A 26,947-nucleotide genomic window follows, 5' to 3' on the forward strand; every position below is an offset into this window, starting at 1 on the left:
ATGGGGAAATCCACTGTGGGGGTTGCAGTAATAACAGTTAATTAATACCATTAATCGCTTCCTGCTACCAAGGACTGTAACTCTGGTCCAGGTGTGTGAAATAGTGGATGGTTTTGCAGTAGTGGGATTCCCTAACTGCAGTGGAGCGATAGATGGCATGCCTATTCCCATTTTGGCCCCAGACCACCTTGCGATGGAGTATATCAACAGATAGGGCTACTTTTCTATGGTATTGCAAGCGCTAGTGGATCACTGGGGTTGTTTCACCGACATCAGTGCAGGCTGGTCAGGGAAAGTGCGTGATGCACGCACCTTTAGAAGCACAGGCCTGTGCAGCAAGTAGGGACTTTCTTTCCAGACCAGAGGATTACCGTTGTGGATGTGAAAATGCCGATAGTGATCCTGGGAGACCCAGCCTTCCTCTTAATCCTGTGGCTCATGAAGTCTTACAACTGCCACCTTGACAGCAGCAAGGAATGCTTCAACAACAGGCTCAGCAGATGCAGAATGACTGCTGAATGCCCCTTTGGCTGCTTAAAGGGGCTCTTGCACTGTCTTCTCAGCAGGTTAGACCTCAGTGAGGAAAATATCCTCATGGTTATAGTTGTCTGCTGTGCCCTTCACAATATATGTGAATCAAAGAGGGAGAAGTTTCTCCAGGGGTGGAGGTAGAGTGGCTGTCTGCTGCTTTTGAGCAGCCAGATACCGGGGTTGTAAGAGGGGCTCAACGGGGAGCTTTTTGGATCAGGGAGGCTTTTTTAAAGGAGCATCTTAACAATGGGCCATAGTAATGTGTGTTGCTGTAATGTGTTTAGCCAGGGTTTTGTGTGTTGTGGTGTGTTTTTTTTTTTTTTTTTTTGCACTGTAGTAGTGTGAACCTTGTAATGGTTTCTGTGTGTGCACTATTGTAAATGCACCTCTTTGTACTGTCTTTGAATGTTAGCAGTAGTCACCATATGTTGGAGAATAATAAAGATTTGTTCACTTTCCATAAGTTCAGTTTTATTCCACACCCATGCAAACATATTTATGTATTAGTAACATACTTTTCCCTGTATGTAGGAAGTTTATCTTTATAGGGGAAGGAACAGGAAATTCACACGCACATTTGCCAGTGAGACTCCTAGAGCTGGGTGTATGTCCAGCTGTCATTGTGCGAATTGTCCCATGGGGTGGAGAGCCTGGGGTATTGCTCAGCCCCCTGAGGAAATGAGGAATGTGGGGGGAGGGGGACTGTGGGTTCAGGAAGGCAGTTCTGTATGGGCAGCAGGGGGAGGCGGGCATGGATATGTTCAGCCTTAAGTTCAGTGAGGGACCACAACATGTTTGTTTGCTCCCTGGTCAGCGTTATCATCGGTTCTTGCCCGTTTCCGATCCTGACCATCCCTCTGCAATTTCTCACTGATGCCTCCCTCCATGCTCTTTGCTCACAATCTGAAGCACCAGATGACTGCAGCACCTCCTTGAACATGTCTGCCTTACTCCTCCAGTTTCTTTTCCTTATCCGAGTGAGGTACTCCACTGCTGTGTGGAAGACTGTTAAGGGCACACCTGCAGCTGCTAAAGAAACAAAAGACAGAGGTGTTTTTGTCAGTGCACTTACACTCTTGATCCAAATAAGTAACCAACACATCTTTCTCACTTTCCCTTGGCACTCCCATAGTGCAGTGGTAGCCCCTGGTCTGGGAGGGGGTGAGTTGGAACAAAAGTGGGGGTACCCAGGGGGTATCAGTACCAGCGCATAGCGGAGCTGGCATGCATTTGTGTGCTGCCAGGGCAGATAGTTGTCGAATACAGGAATAACTAGGGGCACCCCCAGAAATTTTTTCCATGGCATGCACCCCTGGGTGGGGGAGATGGTGTTACACCAATAAATTAAAAACCAGCAGGATCTTATTAAAGGGAAAAAGGCAAAATACCACATTTATTGTGAATACAGAAAGAATCATAGTAAGCAGTTAGTTATAGTTATAACATTCCATTCAATCTCATATTTACACACACACACGTTCTGCAAGGTTGTTATCATAGTTACCAGCCTTAGAGTTGCTCATGCCAAGCCACTGGCCAGGTGGCCTGGACATGAGGAGGGAGCAGGGCCTTGTCAGATGCTCATCTGATGCTCCTGGAAGTTGGTTTGAAGAGTCAGACCCCCAAAGTTCTCGCTTTCTAGAGTCTATTTTTATAGGAATTTATTCCTAGGCCAATCTGTGGGAATTGCTTCATCATGCTGTTGCTGAATCAATCAGCAGATAGCATATTCCTGACGGCTCCGTGCTGCCAGATGTTATCTTGTTCTTTGGTTCTCCCATTCTTGATGCTGTTGGGTGGATTCCAGTCTGCCCTCTGGGGGTCCTCTGGTTATTTCCACTTGATGCCTTCTTCAGCCGATGGACACTGGCTTCTTAGGCTGGCACCTCCCTGATCATTGTTATTAGCCACACCACGCATCCATCCACATACACCCTCTATCTCTGTTAATCACAATTGTTAATACAACAAAAGGGCAGGGAGTCTCTGGGTGCTGTTTCTGTTGTTAGAGTATTGCTTTGAGTCTCTCTCTGTGTGAATTGCTTTGAGAACAGACTCTGTCTTAGAATGTACTAACGCAATTAGCAGCTTGCAAGTTTCACACATAGAGGGAGAGAAACAGTACCAAAAACCAAGAGATCTCTTAATTAGTAATACCCTGGAATTTAAACTTTGGGGAATCAAACTCATTTGTGATTTTAATACAGAACTTCTTTAATATGGTCCAACAATGGGACATCAGGGTTGGTGGTGGTGGTGTTGAGTCCTGCCCCCAGGGGTAGGTGGAAGAGAGACCCAAGCAGTATGGGTTGGAGTCTGCCCCTGGAGTTGGTTGCTGAGTGTGGGGCAGGCTCACTCTGCAGCTGCAGCCCCAGTCCCATGGGGCTGTCTGGGCTCAGCTCCCTTCTTTGGGCATTGCAATGTGGCACAGGCGTCACAGCACCACTCAGATTTGGCTCAGCCACTCTTCCGTAAGGATATGAGGGTGCTGACTGGGCCAAATTTGAGTAAGTGGCGCTGCAACCCCATTCACCAGATTGCAATGCCACTCTCGCAAATTTGGCCTGGCCGGCTCCCCCATTAGGGGCCTTGTCAAATCTGAATGGTACTGCAACCCTGGAGATTACAATGCATGGAGCAGGGAGCCAAGCCTAGCCAGTCCCACTGCAGGATCTGCTGCTTCGGGTACTACTGGGCATGGCAGGCAAGACCTGTGATATTTTGGGGTCCCTGAGTCAGAGTTCAGGGAGGTGTCAAGCTATTTTGTCTGTCTGTTGCTATCTGTTTGGCAAGACGATAGTTTTATTTCTACGCAACTGACAAAGAAACAGAGTTGAGAGATAATAAGGTATAAGTTCTGAGCTCTTCACTTGTTTTTCTGTCTTCAGGAAGTGGATAGTCAGTCTGGATATCGGTTTTTAGTTAAACAAGACTTCCATAAAATATATATTTAATATGCAAGAATATTCTTCCTGTGCTGGTCTGTCTTTTTATCAGATATTTTAACTCTCCTGCCAGACGAAATTATTTTTTGTCCATTGGATGACCTCAGCCTTTTAGCTGATCATGGTTTATTTGATGAGTCAGGGGATGTCTCATTTCAGGAGAGTTATCTTTGAAAAGGGTTTTGTTTTCTCTGAGCGGGAAACTGGATATTCAGCTTTGGGATTTATACTTCCATAGCAGCCAAAAATAAAGGAATGGATAAAAGTAGCACCAACAGGGATTCTCTTACTTTACTGTAAATTAGTGCTAGTCACTCCTCGATTATATCAGCAGTCAAGAATTAATTCACCTAGACTTTGCATTCTACCTAAATGGCAGTGCTATGTGTGCACTTCAGGGGATTATACATTACTTCCTATCACAGTATTTGACAGATTGTACAATCAAAATAGGGGTGTACCTAGCAGTCTTAGTTTTGACTTGAGGATAAAATGAATGGCATTGAGCTCCATGCAGTATGGCGTGCGTTATATGGGTTTTATTGCTAGGGCTGTAAACTGACTTTTAAGGTAATGTCTATTTCCAAGAGGAGAAGAGGACAATACAGTGGGTGAGACTTTCAAAATTATCTCTGAATGGGAAAGTTAATTTTAAAAGCAGATTTCAAACAGCCAATTACAAGTCATGATAGACATACAAATACTTGTTTAGATAATTGGGATTGGGTACAAGGTTATCGTTATGAGAAACCCAATAAAGATCAACCTGGAAAAATTGCCAGGGGTTTGTCCCCTGTAGAAACAGATGGTGGGATTTCAAAAGCACTTTAGTGAGTTAGGTAGTCCTCTCCAGTTGCAAGCCAAATATTCATTTGCATATCTGTCATGGTCTTTAATCAGCTGTTTTAGATGTGCTTTTAACATTAAATCCTCTGAATGTGCAGAGGTTTAGTAAATACACTTGAAAGAAAACAATTATAGTGTACCATCTAAAACCAGAAATTAGGACCAGGGGGATCTCTGGTAGCGCACTGTAAACACCACTTACATGCAAAGCAGAGAACTATTTAGCAGTTGCTGATGTTATCAACTCTAGTGTGAGAAATGTAGAACTTGGGCCTTGGCAGATAAGTGGAAGAACTGAATCTAACTTGCAGTAACTTAGACATGAGCATCAGAGGATGAATATTAGGTATTTTACATTTATAGCTTCAAAAGTATTCAAATAGTGCTCTTGTGTTAGGCATGCTGAACATTAATTCCCTAATGATAACACGTTTCTATTTCCGTTCCCTTGTTGACAGTTAATAATCTGCTCAAATCAGCAGACACCAAATTCTTCACTGTGGAGATAGAGGACTTTATTTTTGTGACATGAAAAAAAAAAAAAAAAAAAAATCTGCAAATGGAGCCTCCTGAGATGACTCTAACTAAAGCTGGACTAAGTTAACTCCTACAACTTATTCTTCTATTACTAGTGTTTCGACAGACCATGTCCACTATTAATTAGTATTACTTATATAGCACTGTAGACATGCATGACATTCTACAAAACAAAAATGGAGTCCCTGTGGTAAAGGGTTTATACATTAAAACCTCAGTTCTGTAAAGATTTAAGCATGTCCCTACCTTTACATACTGTGAGTGGCAATGTGTAAAGTTATGGATGTGCTTAAATCTTTGTTGGTTTGGGGCCAAAATTAAGACCAGGACAAGAATAGACTGCAAGAACAGAGCACTGGGGTTAAGAGAAGATGAGGATGGAGATAGTAAGATAATAGCACTTGGGGCTGAGGATGTAGGAAGTAGTGCCCATGTCATGAAGGTTACATAATTTTGGGATTTTTAGTTGAAACTTATGACTGAAAGCCTCATTGAACAGGTGGGTTTTGAAAAAGGATTTAAGAGTGTGGAAGCATGGCAGATGGAAGACTCCTCGGAGTGCTACAGTAAATGAAAGAGGACACGGAGGCAGTAGGAAATGAACAATGAAAGATATAGTCAAACAGCTTGGGATGAGCAAAGAGTATGGGAGTGCAGAGTTTGAGAATTAGGGATTATGGCTAAATAGATGGTAAAGTGTGACTACTGTTTATCAGGCAAAACTTGCTTGTTTTATTGTTACATCATCGTCCCCTTTAATCTGTTTTATCAATTTTGTCACAAATGAAGATTGTGATCTCTTTGGGGGCAAGGAATGTGTGTTACTTTGTGTCTTTACAGTCCCTAGCACAATGGGTCTTGATCCGTGATTTTGGGCCTCTAGATATTACTATAATAATAAAGAATAAGCCACGGAGAGCCTAGAAGCCATAAATGAGAGGCTTGAATTTGATCCAGGAGCCCCTATAAAACAAGCAAAAGAATTTTTGGAAGGGCTGAATTTTTTTAATTTAATATTTTCACTTGGTAATCTGGAGATAGGAAACTGAGTGGTTGAGAACTTAATTTTTCCTGTTTGCTTCCCCCCACTCCACTTACTATTGATGACCATGGGTCTGGTCTGGCCTACGCTACAAGTTAGGTCAATGTAAGCCACCTTGCATTGACTTAGTTGAGCATGTGTCTACACTTAAATTTGTCACCCACCAACATAGAGTGATCTGTTACGCCACTTCCCTGAGCTGTGTTAAGCCACATTTGATGTGAGCTCGATGCACTGCTAACACTGCGTTACTTAGATTGACCCTAGCAGTCCTCCAGCAGCTGTTCCACAATGCCCGACAGTGACCGCTTTGGTCACAATTGTGAACTCCTCTGCTCAGAGGTCACAGAGACCACCTAGCAGTTCTCCATTGTTGTGTGCCCAGCTGACCATGCTGGCCACATGCTCCAGATGCTCTCCAGCTTGGAGTAGACAGGAGACATTGGATCTCCTGGGCCTGTCGGGAGTAGCTCGGACCAGCCATAGAAATGTGGATATCTATGAGTAGGTTGCATGGGGGATGCAAAAGAAGGAGTATGGCAGGGAAACGACAGCAGTGCTGTGTGAAAGTGAAGAAACTGCATCAGGCACTTCAGAAGACCAGGGAGGCCAACAGTTGATCTGGTGCTGAGCCACAGATTTGCTGCTTTTACAAAGAGCTCCATGCCATATTTTGTGGAAACCCCAGTACTACCCTGCAGACCTCTGTGGATACCTCCTAGGAGCTTGAGTCACAGGCCCCTGGCATGAAGAGCAAGGATGAGGAGAAGATGGAGGAGGATGGGGAACATGTGACGTGGGGAGGGGTGGGGTGGTCCTCTAATGCTGCAAGCTAAGACCTGTTTGAGATTCTGCCATAGTCCAGTACCTCCTGGTATTTGAGCATGGGCGAACCCAATGCAAGGGAGGAAACCTTAGGTAAGTGTGTAATTGTATTTCCCATTACAATGATGTATTGATGGCACCCCCAAGTTAACAGGACACAGCTATTGACCTTTCATTAATTTACTTGTACAAAAGAGGTAGCGGTATAACAAAGAGAGGTAGTGTTGTTATTTGCTTTTTGTTCCCATGTAGTTAGGTAAAGGGGGAGGGGCGTGTGGAGCTGTTTGTTTACGTACACAGGAATGTCCCTTGAATCCTCCTGAGAGATCTGTATGAAACTTTCATGGAGCTACTCTGCAATCTCTCCTGAAAGTTTCTAGGGATGGCAGCCTTATTTCTTCCTCCATGGTAGGATGCTTTCCCACACTAGTCATTGATAACTTCAGCAGACACCAATGCAGAGCACAGGGTAGCAGCATACGGTTCCAGGCAGCATGGGGACGCCAGCAGCAGCTGTGCTTTCTCTACCTTTGTTACCTTCATAAGTGAGAGATGGGCTAAAATCACCACTGCCTGTGGAAAATGGTGCTGGTATTCAATGCCATTGCCCTATACTCATAGTTCATGCAACTGAGCAGTTCCCTTCTCATTTTTCTCACCCCTGGCAGGCCATATTCACTAGTTCTGTGAGTGTTACCATGCACAAGCACTCTGGAGCAGAAGTGTCAATAAGCACATCTTGTTTAAAATTTACGGGAGCAAGGGAAGGGAGTTGTGAATCTTAACTATAACTTTCTATTTTGATTATACTGACAATGATACCGCTGTGTGTTTTATCTGCTGTTGTTGCAGCCTTGAGGGGTTCACCCTCCACAGACTTGGAATACCTGAGCCATCTTTACTACTTCACAACATATGCTGCAGAGTGCTTAGCAGTTCAGAAAACAGTCCCTTACTTGTTACTGTACAGTGTGACTCAACTCATAGGATCAGTGACAAACCATGTAATAATCATAAATATACAGCAAACACTACAAAATTAATAGTGCAGTGACAGTGTTATATTCATAATGTGCATCAAGCACCACACAATTCCTAACAGGTCCCAAAACAGCAGGGCCAGGTAGAGCACAGTACATCACAGTGATTTACTGTGGCTCACTGTTAAAGTGATCTTTTGAAGCCTCCTTGAGCTGTATAACTCCACATTGAGCTCTTCTAATAGCCTTTGTGTCTGGCTGTTCAAACTCAGCAGATAGCCGATCCACCTCTGCCCTCCACTCTGGCAGCAACTTTTCCCCCTTTGCTTCACAGATATTATGTGGGACACAGCAGGCAGCTATAACCATTGGATCTCAGAGGAAAAAAAGCATCCCAATCTTGTGAATATACAATCTACCAAAGTGAAACTTACAAATGTAGATTTTTTTCTTACATAACTACACTCAAAAATAAAACAATGTAAAACTTCAGAGCCTGCAAGTCCACTCAGTTCTACTTCTTGTTCAGATAATCACTCAGACAAACAAGTTTGATTACATTTACAGGAGATAATGCTGCCGCCTTCTTGTTTACGTTGTCACCTGAAAGTGAGAACAGGCGTTCTCATGGCACTGTGGTTGCCGGCGTAGCAAGATATTTATGTGCCAGATGCACTAAAGAGTCAAATGTCCGTTCATGCTTCAACCATCGTTCCAGGGGACATGTGTCCATGCTAATGACGGGTTCTGCTCGATAAGAATCCAAAGCAGTGCGGATTGAAGCATATTAATTTTCATTATGTGAATCAGATGCCAGTAGCAGAAGGTTGATTTTTCTTTTTTGGTGGTTTGGGTTCTGTAGTTTCTGCATCGGAGTGTTTCTCTTTTAAGACTTCTGAAAACATGCATCGTACCTCGTCCCTCTCAGATTTTGGAAGGCACTTCATTTTCTTAAACCTTGGGTCGAGTGCTGTAGCTATCTTCAGAAATCTCACATTGGTACCTTCTTTGCGTTTTGTCAAATCTGCAGTGAAAGAGTTCTTAAAATGAACAATGTGTGCTGGGTCATCTGAGACTGCTGGCACATATATGGCACAATGCGAGTAAAACAGAGCAGGGGACATACAATTCTCCCTCAAGGAGTTGAGTCACAAATTTAATTAACTCATTATTTTTTAATGAGCTCCATCAGCATAGAAGCATGTCCTCTGGAATGGTGGCCGAAGCATGAAGGGGCGTACGAATGTTTAGCATATCTGGCACGTAAATACCTTGCAATACTGGCCATGCAACTACCTGTTCTCACTTTCTGGTGACGTAAACAAGAAGAAGGCAGCATTATCTCCTGCAAATGCAAACAAACTTGTTTAACTGAGCGATTATCTGAAGAAGAAGTAGGACTGAGTGGACTTGTAGGCTCTGAAGTTTTACATTTTGTTTTGTTTTTGAGTGCTGTTATGTAAGAAAAAAGATCTACATTTGTAAGTTTCACTTTCATAATGAGATCACACTACAGTACTTGTATGAGGTGAATTGAAAAATACTATTTCTCCATCATTTTTTACAGTGCAAATAGTTATAATAATATTTACTTTGATTTCAGTTACAACACAGAATACAATATATGTGAAAATGTAGAAAAACATCCAAAATATTTAATAAATTTCAATTGGTATTTTATTTAATAGTGCGATTAAAACTGCGATTAATCATGATTTTTTTTACCACAATTAATTTTTTTGAGTTAATTGCTAGAGTTAACTGATTAATTGACAGCCTTAGTCACAACTGAATTTCATGCACTGATTAACTGGATTCAGAGTAACAGCCGTGATCGTCTGTATTCGCAAAAAGAAAAGGAGTACTTGTGGCACCTTAGAGACTAACCAATTTATTTGAGCATGAGCTTTCGTGAGCTACAGCTCACTGTGAGCTGTAGCTCACGAAAGCTCATGCTCAAATAAATTGGTTAGTCTCTAAGGTGCCACAAGTACTCCTTTTGATTAACTGGAGAATACTTTCCTCAACAGCTACTTCAGCTCACTAATGCAGTAGCAGAAGCTTTTTAAAATGGTTTAGGAGATGTATATACAACTTCCTTCTGATGTATGTTCTCAAAGTCAAGTGGCACTTGGGTCTTGCAGCAGAGAAAATGTTTGACAAAATAATGGTTACTTTTGTCAAAGGCCAGGATCTCTGTGCAACTGTTCATCGCCAAAGCTCTTGAACTGGCTGAAGGGTTTTCTGAAGAGCAGGTTTGTCAACAAGTGATTCTTTGTTGCTTTGACAAAGATTCTTTTCTGTGTTTAAAGGAGCCCTTGTGATGTTGAAGATCCTGGTCTTGGTTAAATTGTTGATTTGGAGTGAGCCATGCCTGTGAATCAGTTGAACAGTAGAACAGGTTGAAAATTTTCTTGGTTTTTTTTCTTTTTTCTTTCTTAAAATAACTTTAATGAGACTATTGAAAAAAATCTAATTGTGAAAATTTTGTTTCAGGAGCAAGGCCGTTTTTTGATGGAAAATATTTTTATGTGAAAAACCAGCTGCACTGTTCTGCTGATTCATGAGCAGAGGTCTTAAGTCAATTGTGTACAGTTCAACAAAGAACAGAGTCTTCAACATAGCAGTGGCTCCTTTCATGCAGCAGAGAACCTTCATTTGCTCCTGAACCAGTTCTTGGATAAAAGTCTTGTCTAAACAAGCAAGTGGCACTGGTTTAACTTTAAAATGTGACTATTTTTAAAAAAATGACTCAGTTTTAACTTAAAGCTGGCACAATTTTCTTGTGTATTTGAGGCCAATGGTTCTGTTCTCTGTAAAAGAAATAACTGGCCAGGAGTTGGGAAATAAAAAAAACCCCAAAGCACCGCACATGCTCACACAAAACTAAAAAGCAAGGACATTAAAAGTTAAGGCTCTCAGCTTCAGTTTGATCTACTCCCTTCCCCAGAGACACACACCTTAACACCAGCATAATCACCATACGCTGCAGACCAGAAACATAGCTGTACTGAAGTAGTGTTAGCAGACTTCCAGCACCCCAATGTCCAAACCTGCAAAACCTTGTAAACCTGTGCATGTTTGGAAGGGACTGTGAGGGTGGAGGGGGAAGGAGTCTGGTTTGGTTTGTGGTAGAGGTGGGTGGACTTAGTTTGGGTTGGGGGCACTGGAAGGCTGGCATCCCTACTAGGGCAGAGTTCAGATTGTGGTATGGTTGTGTGCTAATAATGAGGTGTATGCCTTTGGCAGAGGAAATTTACTGTTGGTAACCTTAACTTCATTTAAAGAACAAAGTATAAGGTGTAGAGCAAATTTAACTGACACACAACACTGTGTGTGCGTACATGCTCATTAAATGAAATTCACTGTTGCTGGAAATAACACAAATCAGTTATACTTCATTTGTGATCTTTCACTAGATATTGACTATAGCGAACTACAACCCATATGTTCAATATGATCTAAGAATTGCTTGAGTTTAACTGTGAAAGAGCAGAATATTGCAACTCTGGATATTATCTCTATTCTTCACTTATTTCTGCCAATGTGTCTTCCTCCAAAATGTGATGCCCTTTGGATCATTTCTATTATGAAAGAAAACATAGGCTCAGTTAACTGATTTTATTTATTTACACTGTGTGATTTATGTACATGCATGGAGATTTTTCTATATTCTATCTATACGTGAATTATTTGTACTCTTTTTGCTGCTGACAGGTATGTTTGTTCATCTGGATAGTACTTGTCCCCAGAATAACGAAAAGGTGTTTTAAAAGGTTGAGCCTTGATCAATGAAACAATCAGATGAACTAGATCTCTTAAAATAGACTTGAGCCACTAGCGCTGAGTGCGTATTACACATTCATTTTTAGGTGAGTTAGTGAGGTATTTGTTATCTAATCGTGCACAGTTGATATTTATTCAGGCAATGAACCCCACCACTCTATGGAAACAAAGTATGATGGTTTTACAGCAGGGGCGGGCAAACTTTTTGGCCTGAGGGCCACACTGGGTTTTCGAAATTGTATGGAGGGCTGATTAGGGGAGGCAGTGCCTCCCCAAACAGCCAGGTGTGGCCCAGTCCCCGGCCCCTATCGAACCCCCACTCCCGCTTCTTGCCCCCTGACAGCCCCCCCTGGAACTCCTGCCTCATCCACCCCTCCCTGTCCCCTGACCGACCTCCCACCCCTGACTGCCCCCGCCACCCATCCAATCCCTCCTTTCATTCCTGACTCCTGCCCCATCCAACCACCCCTTCGCCCTGACTGCCCCCCGGACCCCTCCCCCCATTCAACCCCCCTGTTCCCCGCCCTCTGACCGCCCCGACCCCTATCCACACCCCCACCCTCACCCCCTGACCACTACCCTGAACTCCCCTGCCCTCTATCCAACTTCCCCCGCTCCCTGCCCCCTTACTGCGCTGCCTGGAGCACCAGTGGCTGGCGGCGCTACAGCTGCATCACCCAGAGCACCAGGACGGACAGCTGTGCCACCTGGCTGAAGCCAGCCACGCCACCGCGCAGCACAGAGCACTGGGTCAGGCCGCAGCTGTGCTGCTCGGCAAGAGCTCGGAGCCCCGCCCCCAGAGCATTGAGGATGTGGGGAAGGGGGAACAGCAGGGGAGGGGCTGGGGGCTAGCCTCCCAGGCCAGGAGCCCAGGGGCTGGGCAGGAGAGTCCCGCAGGTCGGATGTGGTCCGCGGGCCGTAGTTTGCCCACCTCTATTTTACAGTATGGTTACACTGAAGCACTGTGTATAAATATCATATAATGATGGTGTCACTGTTTAACGTAGCTTTTTCTCATATTAGACACATCTATTTGAATTGTAGGTGTTCATAACAAGGTTTTCTTGTTTAATGGCGCTCTTTGCAAACTAATTTTTTGGGGGTGCTTCTTGGACACTTCTGCTGTCTTTCAGCAGTAAATTTGGAGAGTGATTTTAAATATATCTTGTAATACTAGCTGACTAACTTTTTGTCCTGTCTAAAAGCTGGTAGGTATAGAGGTATGCAGTTTTAAATTGCAATGAAAGCAAGTGAATTAAATGTCTGGTGGGATTTGCTGGAGCCAAGACTTTTGAACAACTTTAGAAAATATATAGTATCAAACTTCCTACCTTCCCTTTCTTCCTCCTAGCTACTTCCCTCCTTCACAACTAAACAAACGAACAAAAAACAAAACTCTAACTTTCTAACTCTATTTCACATTAGTCATGTTATAAATGTTTTCCTTTTGGGGTGGGTGGTGGTCCACAGTCTGGGATTTTTTTAATAAAATGTAAAAGGTCTGCATTGTTCCTGGGAAGTAAATCTGTTCTCCAAAAAAACCAAATAAGTTGTCCCCTAATATAAAACTTCTTTGTTTAAAAATAGTTCATCTTATATTGGGACACCCATATTGAACACTTTGTGGTTAACTTGGACTGAGGACAAGTTAGGCTACTTTTGCCAGCAAACAGGATTTTTACCACCTTGTCCTTGGTATGTTATATCAATAAAATAAAAACCAGCAGGATCTTATTAAAGGGGAAAAGGCAAAATGCCACATTTATTGTGAATACAGAAAGAATCATAGTAAGCAGTTATAGCTATAACTGCTTTCATATTTCATATTTATTCACACTATCTCTCTCTTTCTCGCATGCGCGCGCGCACACGTTCTGCAAGGCTGTTATCATAGTTACCAGCCTTAGAGTTGCTCATGCCAAGCCACTGGCCAGGTGGCCTGGACATGAGGAGGGAGCAGGGCCTTGTCAGATGCTCATCTGATGCTCCTGGAAGTTGGTTTGAAGAAGCAGACCCCAAAGTTCTCACTTTCTAGAGTCCATTTTTATAGATATTTCTTCCTATGCCAGTCTATGGGAATTGCTTCATCATGCTGTTGCTGAATCAATCAGCAGATAGCACATTCCTGACGGCTCCGTGCTGCCAGATGTTATCTTGTTCTTTGGTTCTCCCATTCTTGATGCTGTTGGGTGGATTCCAGTCTGCCCTCTGGGGGTCCTCTGGTTTGACGCCTTCTTCAGCCGATGGACACTGGCTTCTTAGGCTGGCACCTCCCTGATCATTCAGTTATTAGCCACACCACGCATCCATCCACATACATCCTCTATCTCTATTTTAATCACAATTGTTAACAGAGCAAGATGAATACAACAAAAGGGCGGGGAGTCTCTGGGTGCTGTTTCTGTTGTTACAGAGTATTGCTTTGAGTCTCTCTCTATGTGAGTAGTTGTTGTTACAAAGAATTGCTTTGAGAACAGACTCTGTCTTAGAATGTACTAACACAATTAGCAGCTTGCAAGTTGCACACATAGAGGGAGAGAAACAGTACCAAAAATCAAGAGACCTCTTAATTAGTAATACCCTGGAATTTAAACTATGGGGAATCAAACTCATTTGTGATTTTAATACAGAACTTCTTTAATATGATCCAACAGGTACCTAAATACTTAGAATAATGTTAAAGTTTTGTCTGAAACTTGCAGACAAATGTATGAAATGTATACTTCTCAGTTTTTGTGAACAGAGGAGAGAAATACATTGTAAGACTAGTAAGCTGCTTTGTATGTCTGAACTGGCTGCTCATTTTTTTAATGAGGTTCATTGGATATAAATGGTGATGGGAAGATAGAGATTTATTTGGAATTTCTGCCTTTTGGCTATTGCTCCAGGAGTCTGGTGTACATGATGTGTTACAGTCAACTGGGCAGGGATCACGGTTTAGTCCCATGATATAGCACGTTTGGCTAATGAAAACTGCTTTCTTAGATCAGACAACATCTTGTAAATACTGGAAATACGTGAGTGTAGATAAAATAGTAACTTGTGAACTATTTTTATGGAGAGCCAAGCTACTGATACTTTTGACCACAGTGTGTTTTAAAAACCCTCTGTACAGAACAGATCAGCTTGCAATATTCAGTTGTAGAGGTCTTAAACAAGAAAGAGAACTATAGTAGGTGCATGGTATTGACTGCTACAGTCATGTTGAAACCGTTTCCATTATAACCCTGTTTTCAGTCTTTCATAGCTTGCTGAAATTTTTTGTACTTGATCTCTGCTTTAAGGCAAAATCATCTTGGAAAGCGGGGGTATGTGAGGAGGGGGAATAGTTTCTGCTTCTGGAAGAGGAGAACGGGGAGAGAATTACTTTCCCATTATATAAGAAACTATTGTATGGATTGAACATCCATACAATCTAAACAATTGAATTTTGAAAGTTGCTACTTGGTGTAAAACTAGAGTAATTGGGTTTTGAGTGATAAATAAACTGAGGCTGGAGAGATGGATTTCACTTTCCACCTTGGAACCAAGTATGAAGCTGCAAAGCACAGACTGTCTATGTACACCATGCTTACGCTCATTAATAGGGCTACGTTTTAGTCACAGGTATTTTTAGTAAAAGTCATGGACAGGTCACGGGCAGTAAACAAAAATTCTTGGCCTGTGACTTGTACTATATACTAGGGCTGTCAATGAATCGCAATTAACTTGTGATTAATTCAAAAAAATTAATTGCGATTAAAAAAAATGAATCCTGATTAATTGCACTGTTAAACAATAGAATACCAATAGACATTTATTAAATATTTTTGGATGTTTTTCTACATTTTCAAATATATTAATTTCAATTAAAACACAATACAAAGTGTACAGTGCTCACTTTATATTATTTTTATTACAAATATTTGCACTGTAAAAATGATAAAAGAAATAATATTTTTCAATTCACCTCATACAAGTACTGTAGAGTAATCTCTTTATCATGGAAGTGCAATTTACAAATGTAGTTTGTTACATAATTGTACTCAAAAACAAAACAAAAAAAGTAAAACTTTAGAGCAGGGGTCTCAAAGTCAAATGACCACGAGGGCCACATGAGGACTAGTGCATTGGCCTGAGGGCTGCATCACTGACACCCCGCCCCTTGCTGCTCCTGGCCCTGCCCCCACTCCATCCCTACCAAGAGGCCATGCCCATGCCCCGCCTCTTCCTGCCCCTTCCCTGCCCCCATTCCAACCCCTTCCCCGAATCTTCCATGATTTTGATTTGAGACAAGGTGGTTAAAAATCACAATTGAAAAAGATTCTTATTAGTTTAGATCAGTTTTTTTGATTTACATGTTGATAGTACTTCTAATTTTAAGTCTTAAATTGATAAAGTGGATGAATGTTTTCTGTTTTTCTTCTAATTTGTTTCCCAGTTGTTAGTAGAATTTCATATTTTACGTAGAGGTGTTTTTTTTTTCTACTACCGTTTCACATTTAAGATGCTTATCAATGCTGAAAAAGACAAGTCCAGAGCCTTAACATCCTTACTCTGAGAACACGACAAACTTGAACAGCAAATAGCACAGGCTGTATTTGCAACCAACACCACCTTTTGATATATTTAACTTCCACAAGTCAAGAGAGCTGAAATATTTTGACCAGGCTATACTTCTCCATCAGGGTTTACAGTTTTAAGTGAATGGGACTTGTGCTCCTAAGCATAGCTGGCCAAAACTCAGGATTTCAGGTTTGTGAGAATTTTTTTGATATTTCAAAATTTCTTGCAAATTAGAAATCCTGAAAAAATGGTGTGGGCTCTGGGGTGGGGCCGGGGATGAGGGGTTTAGGGTGCAGGAGGGGGCTCCAGGCTGGGGGGGTGGGACAGAGGGGTTCAGGGTGTGGGAGGGGGCTCTGGGCTGGGGTAGAGGGTTGGGGGTGCAGGAGGGAGTGATGGCTCTATCTTGGGGTGGGGCTGGGGATGAGGGGTTCAGGGTGTTGGAGGTGGCTGCGGGTTGAGGCAGGAGGTTGGAGTGCAGGGGGATTGAGGGCTCTCTCTGGGAGTGCAGGCTCCGGAGTGGGGCTGGGGCTGAGGGGTTTGGGATGCAGGAGGGGGCTTTATGTTTGGGGGGGCTCAGGGCTGGGGCAGGGGTTTGGGGCATGGGCTTACCTTCGGTGGCACCCGGTCAGTGGCGCAGCGGGGGGGCTAAGGCAGGCTTCCTGCCTGTGCTGACTCCATGCTGCGCCCCGGAGGCGGCCAGCAGTTCCGGCTCCTAGGTACTGCTCTCGCCCGCTGGTGTTTGGGGTGGGGTCAGTGCGCAGAGCCCCGTGGCCCCCCTGCCTATAAGCAGGACCTGCTGGCTGCTTCTGAGGCTCAGCACAGAGCCAGGACGGGTAGGGACTAGCCTGCCTTGTCCGGTCAGCGGTGCTGCAGAGATTTCGGTGTTGACTGAAGCCGTCAGGATCCCTTTTCGACCGGGTGTTCTGGTCGAAAAACCAGACGCCTATTCACCATATGTATAATTAATTGTCTTTTCTGTATAAAGGTTTTGTGTGAGAAGCATTTTCTATATTGAAAGTAGTAGTTCACATTCGTTCAAAAATATGTAATCTGCAGTTTACTAAAAAATAAATGCACAGACTGGTTAATCCTGTAATGTTTGTGGGGAAGAATCTTAACAATTTTGTTATAGTTTTATTTCAGAGTTTGAAAGCCTGCAGCAACATGTAACATTATTAGTAAATGGAAGGTCAAGCCAAATAAACCGGAATCCTGCTTTACATCTGTACTTCAGAAAAGTAGGAAACAAAGAGCAGCGAATAAATTTTTTGATAGTCTTAAAATATATGGCCATATTAAACATATAATTTACTGTATTGTAAAAACTTTTATACACATTACTTATTAATGCTAATTTTTGCTAAGGGATCTTGTGGAATAGGACAGCTTTTTATGTGGAAAGTAGTCCAGACAGTTTGTTCATTAATTCTGAACAGTTTCAGAGTAGCAGCTGTGTTAGTCTGTATTCACAAAAAGAAAAGGAGTACTTGTGGCACCTTAGACGAACAGATTTATTTGAGCATAAGCTTTCGTGAGCTATAGCTCACTTCATCGGATGCATTCAGTGGAAAATACAGTGGGGAGATTTATATACATAGAGAACATGAAACAATGGGTGTTACTATACACACTGTAAGGAGAGTGATCACTTAAGATGAGCTATTACCAGCAGGAGAGCGGGGGGAGGGGAGAAAACCTTTTGTAGTGATAATCAAGGTGGGCCATTTCCAGCAGTTGACAAGAACGTCTGAGGAACAGTGGGGGGAGGAATAGTTTTACTTTGTGTAATGACCCATCCACTCCCAGTCTCTATTCAAGCCTAAGTTAATTGTATCCAGTTTGCAAATTAATTCCAGTTCAGCAGTCTCTCGTTGGAGTCTGTTTTTGAAGTTTTTTTGTTGAAGAATTGTCACTTTTAGGTCTGTAATTGAGTGACCAGAGAGATTGACGTGTTCTCCGACTGGTTTTTGAATGTTATAATTCTTGACATCTGATTTGTATCCATTTATTCTTTTTACGTAGAGACTGCCAGTTTGACCAATGTACATGGCAGAGGGGCATTGCTGGCACATGATGGCATATATCACATTGGTAGATGTGCGGGTGAACGAGCCTCTGATAGTGTGGCTGATGTGATTAGGCCCTATGATGGTGTCCCCTGAATAGATATGTGGACACAGTTGGCAATGGGCTTTGTTGCAAGGACAGGTTCCAGGGTTAGTAGTTCTGTTGTGTGGTGTGTGGTTGCTGGTGAGTATTTGCTTCAGGTTGGGGGGCTGTCTGTAAGCAAGGACCGGCCTGTCTCCCAAGATCTGTGAGAGTGATGGGTTGTCCTTCAGGATAGGTTGTAGATCGTTGATGATGCGTTGGAGAGGTTTTAGTTGGGGGCTGAAGGTGACGGCTAGTGGCGTTCTGTTATTTTCTTTGTTGGGCCTGTCCTGTAGTAGGTGACTTCTGGGAACTCTTCTGGCTCTGTCAATCTGTTTCTTCACTTCCGCAGGTGGGTATTGTAGTTGTAAGAATGCTTGATAGAGATCTTGTAGGTGTTTGTCTCTGTCTGAGGGGTTGGAGAAAATGCGGTTTGTATTGTAGACAATGGATCGTGTGGTGTGGTCAGGGTGAAAGCTGGAGGCATGTAGGTAGGAATAGCGGTCAGTAGGTTTCTGGTATAGGGTGGTGTTTATGTGCCCATCGCTTATTAGCACCATAGTGTCCAGGAAGTGGATCTCTTGTGTGGACTGGTCCAGGCTGAGGTTGATGGTGGGGTGGAAGACAAACACCTACAAGATCTCTATCAAACATTCTTACAACTACAATACCCACCTGCGGAAGTGAAGAAACAGATCGACAGAGTAAAACTGTTTCCCCATGTTTATTTCCCCACCCCCCACTGTTCCTTGTTAGTCTCTAAGGTGCCACAAGTACTCCTTTTCTTTTTACTAATTCTGAAGAATTCCATATTGGCATGATGAAATACTGCTGTTTATCAATCAAGCAGGATATAGAGTTTGTCAAAAGTATGTTTCTCTCTGTTATAGTGTAGTAAATAAGAGTATTTATAGGTTCCATCTTATGTTAAATGAAGACTTTTCTTTTCTTTTCTTTTTGATTGAGACCTGATTTCATACTGCACTTTGGCAGTAGTTTCTTGTTGTAACCTGCTAACTTTAATTTAAGGTGTTGAAGATAACTGTTATAAGATTGGTTCTGCAAAGAAACCTGCTAGTAGTGTCCATCATGGATTTCACTAAAGATAAAATAAGATGTACCTTGTATCTTGAGCAGGTAATATAAAATATTTGTTACTACTTATTAGTGCTGTTCGAAATATTAATTTTTATTGCTAGAAGCAGAAATAACTGACATTTTGGGAGTTGTTGAACTCAAGGTTAACTATAAATTGTCACCTTGTAGCAGATCGCCGACTCACTGGCACAGCACCTCCTGCTAGTCAGTCCGAGAATTAACTTATCCAGCTCATGAGTGCTTTTGTGGGCCAGTGTCTTGCCCACTGTTGCTGCCCCTATGCAGTCCCTTTATCCCCACCAGGTGTAGGCCACACATCCCTCCCAGACCACGGTGCCCCTTACCTTGCGGTGTTGCCCCTTACCCAGTGAACCCCACTCCCCTGAGCCTACCTCGCCTCAGTGACCCACTGCCAGTCTTCATCTAGCCCCATCCCTCAGGGGCAAACTGCAGTCTGAAGTGGCCAGTCATCATTGGCTAGGGCGTTGGACCTGTTGCCTGTCTCTGCAGCCCCAGTACCTCCTTAGGCCTTCCTGTCCTACCGGGCCTGGATTGGCTGCTACCTGCTTTCACCTGATTGGCTCCTTGGGGCAGCCCCTTCCCGGAGCTGGTTTTAACCCCTTCCAAACTGGAGCAGGTAACCACCCCGCTACACACCTGTTTTAAAAAATAACACTTTTTTGGCACTGAGACACACTTTTTACAGTCTGGAAATACAGGACTGTTGTGTAAACTTCAGTTAAGATAAATATTCTAAGATTAAGGTTTAGAAAATACTTGTGTATGCTATTTAGTAGTAGTTTGTTCTATAACTCTTTCTATCTTTAGTTTGTGTAACATCTTTCAGAAAGCGCTAATTGTGAGAATATTTCAAATAAATCTTTTAATGAGTGTGAACATACCAATACACTTGTTTACTGAATCATAAAGAATCCATGTCACTTTTAGTATAGTTTTTAATAATTTCTATACTGATAATGAAGTCTCATTGTGTTTTTTCACCATTCTTGAAATTCCTTGTACACAGCAAACATACAGTATACTGCATAATCCTCTGAGAGTTAAGAAGTAGATTAAAACAATCTTGCCCACTAGAGCATTAGGAATCTGTGTGCTGCTGAAATGTCTTTACTTTCACAAGGTATATTTTATCTTGATGTGTAATTTCAGTCATCTCTCATGTGAGGTCTTTATCTGGAAAAGTTCAATAGGAAAAAAAGTGAATGTAGAGCAAAATGTGCAGTATGTCAGTGAAGGGTCAGTCCTACTAATACTTGCTAGGAGTATTTCCCATGTAAATCTTTGGGCATTTCCGTAATCTGAGAAGTTCAGATTGTTTAACTCTCCATGCTATTTCAATGGGTCAGTTTTATTTCACGAAGTTGCAAGTGTGAAAGGAAAATGAAATAAAAATTCACAATAAAGACTTGGCATATCTTTTTCATAATACTATTTATAATTTTATTTCATTTAAATAAAAACTGTAAGCAACACTTGTTTTGGATTTCTTAGTTTGTTTCATAGTCTCTTGAATAGCAGCACTATAAAGTTCACTGCTAACTGAATGAATGTTTAGCATCTGCTGCTTCTCTTGCCTTGCCTTGCCTTTCCTCGGACAGCAAATTGACCAAGTTCCTAGCACTATGCTTCTTTATCTCAGATGCCACTTATTTTCAACACCTAGGTTGGAAACTACTGATCTTTTTGGCAGGCTGTTTACCCTTTCCACCTTGGAGTAGAATTTATCTCTGTTGTGAGGGGGAGGAATTGAAGGGCCAACCAAGAAAGGTCATTGGTTCAGTACCTTCTACTATTCCCTGTAGTGGGCATAACTATCTACAGTGCTTCTTGTTGCACATTTCTTTAGATCCGAAAGCACTGCAAATAAGTGATTGGGCTCCCATCTTGTGTCCCCCTCATCATTCTTTCTTGTGGCTTCTATTTCTCTCTCAAGGTTTTTTCCCTCTCTTCTGGGTTTTAACTTCTTCCACTCAATTCTAGTTCTGCCCACTTTTTTCCACCCAGTTTTCTTTTCGCTGTTTGTTTTCCCCAGTTCTCATCAACTGTCTTATTTTTCTATTCCTCCCATCTCGCTTCCCCTAGTTCTTTCTCCATTCCCTTCTCTCTCTCCCTCCCTCCCTCCCTTACTTTATACTGGTCTTTACCTGTTTCTGCTGTAAGGAATGCATTCTTTCCTCCCCCCCATCCCCAGCCACCATTAGGAAGAGTGGTTTGTGTGTTCCATGGTGGCAATCCTGCAGCTTCCAATGACCTATGGAGGAGCCTGGTGCCCCTCTGGGGATGTGTGCATGCCTTACAGATTGAGCACCCCAGATCTATTTATTTCTTAGATGCCTCCCATTCAATCATTAAACAGCCCAGCCCTGCCTCATATGTGAAAGCTGATAGTATCACATCACAGAGTGGCTTCAGGAAATTTTTTTCATTGTTTTTTTTAAAGAAACAACTATTTATAAATTGCCCAAAATGAGGATGGCAGTTAACAGAATGCATAGTCCCTGCGTCAACAAGCTCACAATCAAATACAGCCAACACAAGACTGTAGGGTGCTTGTGAAGACTGAAGTAGGAAAGGTGTACTGGAAGAACAATTTTAGGTGTGGCTTTGAAAGAGGTGGGCAAGAAGTGATAGACCAGTCATGAGAATTAACTTGTCTAGTACTGTTTGTAGTAACTTGCTTGTCATATGCTTCCTTGTAAATTGGAATTTTGATAAATTAAAGATGGTTTAGCTTCACTGGATTGTCTGTATTCCTGCCCTCTATTACCAGAAGTCAAGAAAAATAGCATTTCTGCAAAGACTCACAGTGAACTCTGGGAGGTATCTTAAAGCAGCAATATACTTCAGGGTCCATTTTCTCCCCTTTTCCAGTGAAGGAAGCATTCCATCCTAACAAAGCATTTTTAAGGAAGCATGGCTAACTTTTTTCTTATATTGACTTCAATAGATGCAGACCAAAACTGGATATGATACTAATATTTCCAACTAATTTCACTTAGTATCAGAATAGCATCTTAATTTAATTAAGGTTTATAATAATATTGCATTGAATGCAGAAGAAACATAGGTTGCATATTGTTTCTGGGTATACTTCTTGAGATTCTACTGAGTCGAATCTCTTCCCTGAAATAACATGCTGACTGTGCATCGTCCAAATCACTTGGCAAAAGTAAAGTTGGGATCTGTAAGATAATGTAATGTCCCTGTTTTAAAGCAAGCTAAACAGAATCTTGGCCAGCAATTAAAATAGGTAAACATTTAAGGAAGTCAACATCTAATTTAAGGTTTTCAAGCACATTTTGAACTCGGTTTGGAAATATCTGTTGAGGATGCTCATTAAATTGTTTATCGAAGGGGGGGGGGGAGGGAAAACGTAGGATGTGCTACTTGACAAAGAACTAGAGTTATCCTATTTTATTGCCGCTAGCAATGACTGACAACTTGATAATAGAATAGATAAAACATTAGTGAAACAGTGATTATAAATTTCCAACTAGCTTCATGAAATAAATAGTGAATATTTTGTAACTTCAAAATACCAAAGAACAACTCTTTTGGTCACCCTTTAGTGAACTATTTCAGAATGTTTGTTGCATCTCAATTTGCTGTGTGTGTGTGTGTGTGTGTGTAATTTAAAATGCTTGCTATTGTTAAGTGCACTTATCTGATTTTCAAAATTATAACTTATTCTTTTTATGTAACCATTAAAATATAACCGAGTTTATAGTCTTTTTTTCTGTCTTTTGATGTTTCGTTAATGCAGTTTGATAGAGGTTTTAGCAACAGACAGGTAATTTGGCATAAATTATTATAGTTGCAATCTGTTTTTCACTAGTGGATATTTCTTCTTTTGTTACATCTTTTTTTTCTTTTGCATAAGTAGCTGATTGTTGCAAAACTAACTTCAGAATGTAGTTAATCAAAACATCTAGACTTTTAAAAAGTGACTAGTGGTTCTGGTTGCTTCAAATTTTAGGTGCCCAACATGAGGCACTTTAAAAGGGCCTGATTTTCAGAGAGAAAGCACTGACTGAAAATCAGATCTCTTCACATGGGCACTCAAAATCATTCTTGCTTTTGAATATCTTGCTTTACTGTTTGTCCTTGTCAATACTGCAGATATATGCTTTCATCAATGAAAAATAGAAATATATTTAAATGGGGAATTATATTTCTTTAATGCCTACTTTTTGGCTATTATATCATACAGTTCTTTTTTTTTAAAGAACATTGACAGTGATTTATATGATAATTTTATAATATCATGATAATTCTTGTATAACTCTTATTTTTACAGTCCCAGAAATCCTGGATAGAAAACACTTTCACCAAGAGGGAATGTGTGTATATTATACCAAGTTCAAAGGACCCTCACAGGTAACTAGAAATTTTATGCATGGCTTCCTTACTACTACTTAATTAAATTGATATAAAATAGATTGGCACAGTAACTGCTGTTCTTAAAACATTCATGTAACCTCAATTTTTTTATCTATATAAAATGAAACTCTCTGCCTTTAGTTCAGTCCTTAGTGCCTAAGCATCGCAACTGTGTCTGTACGGCTTCTCTGACTTTATTGAAAGTCCCTCAACATACCACAGATGCCGATTCATTTGAGTATGTCACCTCTTTCTTTTTCTACTAGTCCCTGTAGTGGGCATAACTGTCTACAGTGCTTCTTGTTGCACATTTCTTTAGATCAGAAAGCACTATAAAGATGCACTTCATACAGAAACTGGTAGAGGAAAGAAGACTGTGAGCCTGCAAGAAATACATTTCCTTTCATGCTAACGAGTTGACATTAAGGAAATGGGGAGAAATAAATGTGAGAGTGTGTTGCAGAAGGAGATGAAGAATCCAATGGAAAGGGAAAAGAGAGAAATCCGAGAGAAATCCAAAATTGACACGGGCCATACAGACTCAAAGGTGGAGGAAAGTTGTGTTTTCAGAAAACTCGATCTTGATATCAGGATGTGGCATGTGATACCTTCCCCCCCCCCCCCCCCATCCTCATCATTCAAAACCTCTGGGGGAAAAAACAACAATGTGAAAAGACAGGAGGAAAGGTCAGAAAGGGCATTGAAAATGGTTACAGCTATGGAGGGCATTAAGTATGATGATATTAGTATTTTGCTTAGTAAGCTTTGAGTAAGAAGAGACCTAACCTTAGGCATATGAAACAGTACAGGGTGTAATAAAACTAATTTAAATGCTGTTTTTAACTTAGTCTTTCACAATACCCGAACAAGATGATGTGAAATTAAAATGTGCAGTCAACATAGAAATATGACCTCTCAAGCATCTAGTTAGTTTGTGGATTTCACTGGCTCTAGAAGTCACTCAGATATAATTTATACATGTTATAGCATCTTGCTGTCACACACTTATATATTTAAAAAAAACAAACCCCACCTCCAATCACAAATGAGATTAAATCTATTGTTACTTCATGTTACATGGCAATTTAAAAAATTGCTAAAATTAGAAATACTAGTTGCAATTTAACTGCTCTACAGCCCCAAGTTAAGTGTTACACAGGTTCACATGACTTTTAGAATTAAACTTCTGCTTTTCAGATCCATAAAACTGCTAGTTCAAGTCCTGCACATAAAACACTTGTATAGCTTTGCTAAATTCAGACTAATATTAGTTTCTTTTGAGAATTTGTTTCAGGCAGAATAAAGGAACTGAGCTCTAGTCTGTGAAATGTATCGCAAATGATTCATTAAATTCCTGGAAACCATAGGACCCTGAGAAGGTTTTAGAATTTACTGCCACGATCTGATTGAAACACATGGAAAACTTGCAAATGCAAGCAGAGTAATTAGGAAGCTGTTAAAATTTCCAGAGCATTTCCCAGGGAACAAAACAATCTTTCACCACTTGTCTTTTTTTAAGTTTAATCCATTTGTAGGCTACAGATGAAGTTTTCACATTTGGCCAATCCATTCCTTAGATTTTATCTGACTGTAGTTCCTGAAATATGCATGAAGGAATCAAATATAGAAGAGAAAATAAACATTTTTAGATGTTTTGCAGAATAATTTTGCTTAGCATAAGTTGTGATCTATAGTTAAAAACCTATTTTGACAATTATTGAAATCTAGTTTCATATTAAATATCCAGAAGATTTATAACTTAATGTAGCTTCAGAGAAGGCTAAAATAACTACAATTTAAAGAGCTTGCTTTATGCTTTAATTTATTCTCAGCATAGTTATAAAAATGTGAATCTACAATATAATTTTATTTTAGATAGTATTTTTTTTGTACAATTATACCAAAATTTATTATGGACTTGAATAATACAGGTTAGTTAGTTGTTTTTTTGTTTTTTGTTTTTTTTTAATTGAAGGATTTATTCGTAAGGTTGTTAGCAGCAGAAGGGGAAAGTAAGAGGCAAAGACAAAGGAGAAAGGATGTTTAAAATGAGATTTGGAAACAAGTGGAATTAGAATTTCTGCATCTTTTCACAATGAATTAATTGCATTAACAGAACATTGTACAAGTTCATTAGGACCCAGCTTAGCCTTATGCACATGCAGGGCAAAATAACCCTCACCCCAAAACAAAAAATACCAACAAGACACAGGAATGAGAAGGATCAACTCTGAGGGAGAGATGCCACAGTATTTAAACTATAGAGTCAATGAAAAAGACAGCATATTATCTCTCCCCACCCCCCCCAAGAGTTGAAGAAAAATATAAAAGCTTCATACTATCAACTTTAAGACCCCAGTTTACCAACCATTTAAGCATGGGTTTAACCTGAAACAGTGTGAATAATCCCATTCAGGTTAATGGTGATTAAAGACCATTATTTAACTTCAACAGGACTATGCATGTGCTAAAGTACTTTGATGAGTCAGGGCCTAAAAATATAATTTAGGCCATGTCTACACTACAGAGTTAAGTGGACTTAAATTACGTTAATGATCATAAACCGCTGTAATTACATTGCTTGTGCATTTTCACACAGTGCTCCTTGTGTCGGTAGGACATGTCCGCAGTTGGTGCTCTAGCACTGACAAAGAGAGCATGCACTGTCCATATCCCCTATGCAGATCGCTTCCACCTCCCGTTAGGAGTTCTAGGAATGGATTGCAGTGTATCATGGGGGTGAAATCACTGTCCCTTTGATGCAGTTTTCTCCATCTGATAATTCCAAGGGCTTTTGACTGGGTTTTGCACCGTTTTCAACTGCCCCTGTAAACCTTGTGCCCACCCTCTCTGCCTGAAAGCATGGATCCTGCACTGCTCACCAGTCTTTGATAAGTATTAGGAACACAACACGGCTGACCTTCAGTATTTCATAAATTGCAAATCTGAACAGGAATCCGTGCTGCCTGCACTACTGTGTGCCATGCAAAGAAACCATTCAAGATTGATTTGGCATTCACAGAGCAGCTGCACAAGGCGGACCTCACTATTGGGCTTGGGAAACAAGCAGCAAGTGGTGGGATCAGATTGTGATGCAGGTATGGGATGATGAGCAGTGGCAGTAGAACTTTCATATGTGCAAAGCCACCTTCTTTGAACTGTATGTGGAGCTCACCCCTGCCCTCTGGTGCCAGAACACAGAAATGAGAGCTTCCCTAATGGTGGAAAAGCGAGTGGTGATTGCTGTGTGGAAGTGGGCAACT

General features: G+C 41.3%; 1 protein-coding gene across 5 annotated transcripts in view; it reads left to right on the forward strand.

The window, feature by feature from the left end:
* TRPM7 (transient receptor potential cation channel subfamily M member 7) overlaps positions 1-26,947 on the forward strand; it is a 133,267-nt gene that overhangs the window by 12,987 nt on the left and 93,333 nt on the right. For all 5 annotated transcript variants that reach the window (XM_043523967.1, XM_043523964.1, XM_043523966.1 and 2 more), the window contains exon 2: positions 23,602-23,681. In XM_043523967.1, the coding sequence (XP_043379902.1) occupies positions 23,602-23,681 (80 nt within the window). The remainder of the gene's footprint in view (positions 1-23,601; positions 23,682-26,947) is intronic.

The sequence above is a fragment of the Chelonia mydas genome, chromosome 10, assembly GCF_015237465.2.
Source record: "Chelonia mydas isolate rCheMyd1 chromosome 10, rCheMyd1.pri.v2, whole genome shotgun sequence".
Taxonomy (NCBI): Eukaryota; Metazoa; Chordata; order Testudines; family Cheloniidae; genus Chelonia; species Chelonia mydas.